Source organism: Haplochromis burtoni, unplaced genomic scaffold (genome assembly GCF_018398535.1).
Source record: "Haplochromis burtoni strain Fernald_Lab_line unplaced genomic scaffold, NCSU_Asbu1 Contig_264, whole genome shotgun sequence".
Taxonomy (NCBI): Eukaryota; Metazoa; Chordata; class Actinopteri; order Cichliformes; family Cichlidae; genus Haplochromis; species Haplochromis burtoni.
Genome location: NW_024582625.1, coordinates 799,481 through 806,991, shown reverse-complemented (window position 1 = coordinate 806,991; position 7,511 = coordinate 799,481). Strand labels below are relative to the sequence as shown.

The following is a 7,511-nucleotide window of genomic DNA, read 5'->3' as shown; positions in this document are numbered from 1 at the left end:
CACGTCCTTATTTGAGGTTTGACAGCGGTTTAGTAAATAAAGATGAATGGCTTGGACATGAATTGAGGTGCAGTTTAGGCAAGGCCTCGAAGTGGACTGGTGGCGGCTCCCGAGCCTGGCAGATCCCCATGTACTAAATAGAAGTGAAGAAGTTAAAGAATTGAAAAGGGGAGGGATGGTGGGGTGCGTAAACGACAATGAACAGCTTGTAGAACTGGGGGAACTTATAGAGATGAGAACCGGAAGAGCGTGTTTGGAGATGTGGTCCTGCACCTGAAATTCAGATACTTTATCTCCAATTACAGCAAGTTAGGGCACCACAAATGTGCTTTTACTATCAACAGGTTAGCTGTGGCCATATTATACCAACTAAAAGTGATTATAGTGGCCACGTCCTTTAAATATAGTCTTGGTAAACATCAACAGATGCAACTCTAATGTCATCGATACTCATCGAGATCCATTTATCTTATGAAAATGCACGTATTAAATTCAGTTCCACCGATGGACCTAACAGGGAACCAGTCTGCCCAGTCTGGTGACGAGCCATATGTCCAATTATGAGCCGGTCTGTTTCATGCATGCGCAACACATGCTACACGCACAGCGGGGCAGGCAAATAGTGCACACTCATAACCACACATTAATATATTGTTAGCATGGAAGCTCTTCAGAAAGCAGTTGTCTCTTTGTCTTCAAAGTTTGCCAAAGTAAACCATGTGTGGACGAGTGCGAAAACATTTGTAACAACAGACCTAATCAGGCACTTAAATCACCCTCACCCAGCTGAATACAGACATTTTAAAGAAACTAACAAAGACAAAGTGGCTAAAGCTAAAGCTATCCAGTGCACAGAGTCAGCCACACGCCTGCAGGCTCTATATGAGCCTCGGTATGAGCAACAGATCAAAGCACTTAAGAGGAAAGTTATGGAGACAAATGAAAAAGTGGTTGGTGTCCTGTTATCTGTTAAAGTTATAAACATACTGGAAAATAATGTAAACACCTTAAATTAACATTGTTGTATAAACCTGTTACACCTAAATGTCAGCTGATGATGGGTGTACAGTATCTTTTACAGGTAGCAGAGCACTTATTTTTCAGCTGTTTAATAGACAATGTGCTGTAACTTACTGCAGTTTTGGGGGAATTGTAAAGTTTAATTTGGTAATTTCTGTATAATTTTATTTGGTGTTGGTTTTGGTTCTTAGAAAGAAAATCTGAACTGGGAAAATCAGCATAGGCAAGTCACTTTTAGGAAAAAATCAGAATTGACAAAGAAAATTGAAATCTCTAATATCAAATAAAGTTTGACTCATTTAACCAGCTGGAAACCTCAATAAAGCCTCAGGATCTTTATAGCAAAGCTGAAGCACTGTGACAGGTCTTTGTGTTCAAGTCCGGCATCTCAAATATGCAAACTGTCTTTTTCGACCGACCTGCAGTGTTTCCGAAACAGTGTTGCTTAAAAAGTGATTTTTAAAAAGCCTGTTCATATTATTTCCAATGTGCACAAAAGCCTTGATCTGTCAGCTACTTTTCTACAACATGTTTCTGTTACAGCAACACGCTGAACAATAAACTGACGGAATGATTTGTAGCGATGCTTCCTAACGGCGGCTCTTAGGTTTCCATGTGTAACAGATCTTTTAACGCAACCTAATACAGTGTTATAGATGATTCTGTGTCACCTCATCCACACAATACTTCCCTACTGCTCCGGGTGACTTTTTATGCCCGTGAAGTGTCATCAGCAAACAAAAGACCAAGCCTCACTCACTGACATCCAGCAATACTGTCAGCCAATTCATCTGCCATGTGGTACACTAGAAGTAGAGTAGAAACGGTGTCTCACAGGCTGGGTGAAACATAGGGTTTGCTTTGTCCCAATCAAATCTAAATATACAACTATCTTACTGCAATGGCAACAAACTCTTTCATTTTTGTAATGGCACTTGATTAGACAGCTGGGAGAAATGAAAATTAAACAGCAAAAAATACAAAAAAAAGAGGGAAAAGAAAGAAAAAGCAAATCAACTTAAGCAAGACAAACTGTAGTTATAAAGCAGCCTAACCAGAACCCTAATTTTTGCGAAACACTTAGCATTCCCACTAACTTGAGAAACACCTTATTATTCTAGCTTAATTAGAAGCATGGTGAAAACAGGCTTTTCATTCAGAAGCTGAGAAATTAATTATGTTATCGGCCATGTAGGGCTAAAGCAAAGCCCAAGGGGGATTGTGGGTATTAAAGGCAGGGGGAGAGAGCGAGAGGAGGCAAAGGCGGCTTGGGATGAATAAGTAGGAATAAGTCATCTAAATGCGGTGAAAGTGAAGTGCACAGATTTATGTGGAGAGGGTAAATCTTTTTTTGTTTTTGCTTACGTGACTTCACACATACATGCACTCATGTCCCCTCAGTGCATATATGCAGGTATTCACTCACATGTCACAAATTCACACACAGAGGGATCACATTAGTTATATTTGTTCTCCCTGTGGATTTGGTCCAAGGGGATGGAGGCGCTGACTGGGTCACAGAACAACAGGCCACAGGGGAACAGAGGACAGATAGGGTAGAGAAAAGGAAGTCTAGAGTAAGGGACAGAAATGTATAGGAGGTAAAATGTAGCGGAAGAGAGCTGAGGCTTGACTGAAAGAAAGGTGGTGAGATAGAGGAGACAAAAGAAAGAAATGGCAAGAGAAAAACAGAAGGTGCTGGGATGGAGAATGAGCCAAGAGACAAGATAAGGGCAAAGAAAGGCGGGAAGTGACAAGCGAGTAGAGGGAGAAGAATACAAGAGAAAGAGAAAGGAGATAGCAAAAGTGAAAAGCAAGAAACTGATGTCATGGTAGCTGAGATACAGGTGGATGGAAAGGAGAGCCTTTAGAGAGAGGAATCAACAGAGAATAGGTGAAGGCTGGATGGACAGATGAGCAAAGTGAGGGAGAGGAGTGGAGAAGCAGACTGGCGCAGAGAGGCAGTGGAGGCAGGAGAGCAACCTTGTGAAGTCTGAGTGGGATGTGCTGTTTTTGAATGTAGGAGAGAGTAGGACACTTTCCGGGTGAGAAAAAAAGGGGGACAAGCATCTAGAAAAGACGGAGTGATGAGGTGGGAGAGAAAGAGTGACGGAAAGACAGACAGCGACAAAGACAGAGAGACAGAGGAAAAGAGACTGAGGGAAAAACGAGGGAGAGAAAATGAGTGAAGGTTGTTCTCTAGCATCTAAACGTTGCAGCAAGCTCAATATGGCCCTGAAGGCACACCGCCTCTGCTAACACAGACATATCACACACACACACACACACACACACACACACACACACACACACACACACACACACACACACACACACACACACACACACACACAGAGAGAAAGAGAGAAGGGGGAATATCACATCTATCACCACTATTTGAACAGAAGACTGCATGCATGTGTGTATATACTGATCTGTTTGCTGCAGATCGGGGAGGTGGGTGGGTGGGAGTTGAATGATGGCTTTGAGAAGTGTGTGGGTTGGGGGTGTCTGCAATTTCATGCTGGTAGAAAAACAAGCATTTCAAGCCACCTCATTGTAAAAAAGACTGTTAGGAAGGCGTTTATGTGCCTCTTGTGTGTATGTATGTCTACGTTTTGCGTATGAAGCATGTTGTAAGGCCTCATAAAAATGTGTAAAAAAACGCCTCTGTGTCTGTTACTAGTTGGTAAGGAGCAGTTCCCATGATCTACCGGATCACTTCAACAATTGGCAATAGTGTCGGCTTCATTACCATAGCAACGAGCAAGACGAGATTAGATGAAGAGAGCCGCATATGAAAACACTGCTTTTAATGCAGAATAGTGCATTAGGGCACCACATACAATGTCAGTAAAAGCTAATAAAACAACAGTCTTATTACATTTAAGAATCACAGTCCTAGGGGACATTTGGAAGCTATAAGGAAGCTCCGATTTTGATGCAATGCAAAGACTGTGCAATAAACCTGCATGTGTGTATAAGAGAAGGCGAAAGGAGGGAGACAGAGAGCACTGAAGAGTGTTGGTTTTCCGTCTGCTACAGTTCAGACTGAGAGCACTGCGGATGGTGATGCTGCAGTATTCATACCCCACATTCAACCTCAACTCACCTCAGCTTCTTCCTTACATACTGTAGTCGGAAGGATGTATATGTACAGCAGAGAGCGAGAGTGAGTCATTCTGGGCGAACCAATACCTCAAAACAAACACTGCCGCAAGTTCCCAGTTTAACTGTACCGTCTTCCACGTAGTTTGAGCTCTTATCAGCACAGCTTCTCTGAATGGATTTTTACCAATACAGCTGCTTGTCATTCTGTCAGCACTGTCAGTGTAAAAGGACTCAGGTTGTTTGTATTTGCTGTTCTTTCTTACCAGCTGAAGAATAAAAACGTGCAATTCGCAGACATACATCAGTATTAAAAAGAAGGCAGAAGCGGTGTTAGAGGGAGTGTATTATCAGACATAGAGATGTAGGAAAGTCACAGAGGGATTCACACCTTCTTTCTCATCTGCTGTCCTCTGCTTTTCCCTGCTTTTCTCTCCTCTGCCCCAAAACCCACTCCAGAGCATTTGTCAGCTTCCCGTGTGTGTAAATCTGCATATCCTTCCTATCTCTCACTGTATGTACTCTATAATGGAGTGGGATCATCGGTGCCAAGTGGAGGATGCAACTGCAATTGCTTTGACTGTTTCTTCAGTCTCTATCTTATACTCGCTCTTCTTCTCAGACAGAAATGCTCCACTTTGATTTGTAGCAGAAATGAAGATGGGGAATTTCAAAGAGAATTCTCTTCTTCTGCTGACGCATGCCGTCCCACTCCGGAATTGCCTCGGTGCTCACTTGTTCTCTCCCTCCTTCTTTCCCTATCTCTTTTTCTGTCTTACGCTCTCTTACCTTACCCCAAACTCTCTTTTCTCATTTTAGTCTGCCTGTCACTCTTATCTGTAAGCTCCCTCCCCCCCTCCCCTCATAGGCGATGCCATTTTCTCATCCTCCATCCATCCTTGCTGCTCTCTCTCCCCAGCGTCCCATGGCAAATCTGCCGTGTTAGTGTTGTTTGTCTGGCTGTTTTGATGTCTGCTCCTGGTCACGGTTGGTGGAGGAATAAGCACCTCTAAACCTGTGTCAGTCCCTGAGACACAGCAGTTTATTTATAACGCTTCCTTTGTACGCCATCTGTCAGTCAAGCCAATCCTCTGTCTCTTCACTCCCAACTCTACAGAGACTGACAGACAGACAGGCAGCCTGCTATAGGAGCTATTATAACACACACAATCTCATTAGTGCAAGAGAGAAGAATATGGCTGACGGATTAACTGAAGCTCTCATTCCTCAAAGAAACTTTCAAGTGTCGTATCAATTACGCATGGGTAATAGGTGTCAATGGCAAGCTGGCTCTGACAATACATAGCAATTAAGTGGATTTGTTTCAGTACTTTTTATGTTCGTGGCTGCTTTGGCTGAGGAGAAGGACAACATCCCTGTATTGTTTCACAGAGGACTGTTAACTAGGGACTGAAAATTCCCATCGTTGTCCTACTGTCTTTCCACCAGCTTCCCCTCCAACATTTGCTTCTTATTCTTCATAAAACTTCAACACCTTATCGCTCTTCATTCTGTTTGCCGTGCTATAGCTCTCTTACCTGCAAAGCTGACATTAAGGATGTAATCCCTGTAGAGTCTGCGCCCATCCAAGGCCTTCATGCTGTCACACAGCTTGGTGGTGTTAAAGCACAAGCTACGTTGCATGTTATGTAGGGCGTAAGCCATTGCATACACGGCATTCACCACAAACATGATCTTGGACTCGGGTTCAAAGTTATTCTTGTCCATCGACAAGTCCTTGTCACATGGTGGGGGAGGCGTCTCTCCCAAGCCCACTCCGCCTCCTCCCCCAAAAGAGCACTGAAACCGCTGCTCCCAGAACTCCTTGAACCAGGGATTCCGATGATTTTTGACAGGGTTCAGACTAAGGAAGTAGCGGTTGAATTCTGGTATGGGATTGGCTGCCAATTCAAGCGTGATGGCTCCTTCAGCTGTGACCTCATTTCCCTTGACAATGCTTTCCTGCGCACCCCAGCCGTCGCTGGCCACCCATATGAAGGAGGTGTTGAGCCTGGCAGCAGCTGCCAGCAGCTCTCTGGCATCGTCACTTCGCAGGAAAAGAACAGCCACACGGGCGTTTGGCTTCTGGAGGAGCTGACGGATCACAGCTTCATAGGACTTCTTCGCGTTAGACCGTCCCACCTGGACAAAGAAGAGACATGCTGCAATTTAATGACAGACATACTGTACATGCTCCTCCTGCTTATGTTCCCTATTCGTAATTATTTATCACATAAATCATAGGCGGAAATGTGACAAAAAAAGATATGTCTCACAGTCTCATACCAACATGCATTTCTGTAGCAAATTAGATGAAAAATGTGACTGTGAAAGCACCCGGAATGAGTTCTTGGAGATAAGCTTTCATTTTCTGGTTCACGACTGATAACAACAGTGTGATATTAAACCCTATTTGGTGTAGGACGAGATAAGACGTAAAGACAAACTTTTATAAGCGGACAAATTTAGCACTTTGCTTATTGTTGCTGGTGCAGCCGTAGGCCATAAATCAGGGTGACATTCCACATGGAAGTTTTGGCTTTGTTTGTTTTGTTTAGCTTTTCTTTCTGTTTGCTTCTTATAGCCATGTGGATTTGACAACAGAAATGTGCAAATGAATTCTTTTTCCTACCTTCTCTGAAGTGGCAATACAGATGTTTCTCATGCGTGCCTCTTGTTCAAAAGCCTCGATACCAGTTTCCCCGTAATCACCCTCGGATGCGACGGTGGACACATAGGTCCAGTTGAAAAACCGCAGGATCTCAGCCATGGCTTTGGCCTGGTAGAAATCAGGGGGCACAGTGCGGGCAAAGTAATCGTACCGCGTCTTGTCGCTGAGTTTGGCACTTGTTGAAGCGTAGCTTATCTGAGGGATCTGGAAGAGCCTGAGAAGATTGGCAACCTGAGGGAACACATAAATCAGGTGGAATAATTCTGAGCCTGCTGTTGTAAAATTAAGCTATCGCAACTGCTTTAAAATTAGAGTCTTGACATTGATTGATTGATATCTTTTTTTTTTACTGGATTTTCATAGCCCATGCTCCTATGACATGATGAAATATATTTTAATATTTTAACTTTAATATTTTGCTGCAGATAACACCGTAAAGTTATTGAGAAGAGCCAGGGATAAAGGAGCAAAAGGAGATTTCCCATAATTTTTTGTAAATTATATTTTTAATGTTATGTATCCAGAGCTGAATTAGAATTGACTGATTATACTCTTATGGATCAGTGTGAATACAATCTAATAAGTCTGAATTTTATTAAAATATTCTCTATGAACTTGATGATTTTTTTAGGTGATAGTATAAAAAGTATTTTCTTTAGGAATGATTTGACACTTAGACTGAATGTAGTCAATGTCTGAAAGGTAGAGTAAA

At 42.9% G+C, this 7,511-nt stretch overlaps 1 protein-coding gene across 10 annotated transcripts in view; it reads right to left on the bottom strand.

Annotated features, from left to right (window-relative positions):
- grm3 (glutamate receptor, metabotropic 3) overlaps positions 1–7,511 on the bottom strand; it is a 48,663-nt gene that overhangs the window by 10,651 nt on the left and 30,501 nt on the right. For all 10 annotated transcript variants that reach the window (XM_014339069.2, XM_042227499.1, XM_042227495.1 and 7 more), the window contains 2 exons: positions 6,761–7,030; positions 5,667–6,270 (listed from right to left, as the gene is read on the bottom strand). In XM_014339069.2, the coding sequence (XP_014194555.1) occupies positions 5,667–6,270; positions 6,761–7,030 (874 nt within the window). The remainder of the gene's footprint in view (positions 1–5,666; positions 6,271–6,760; positions 7,031–7,511) is intronic.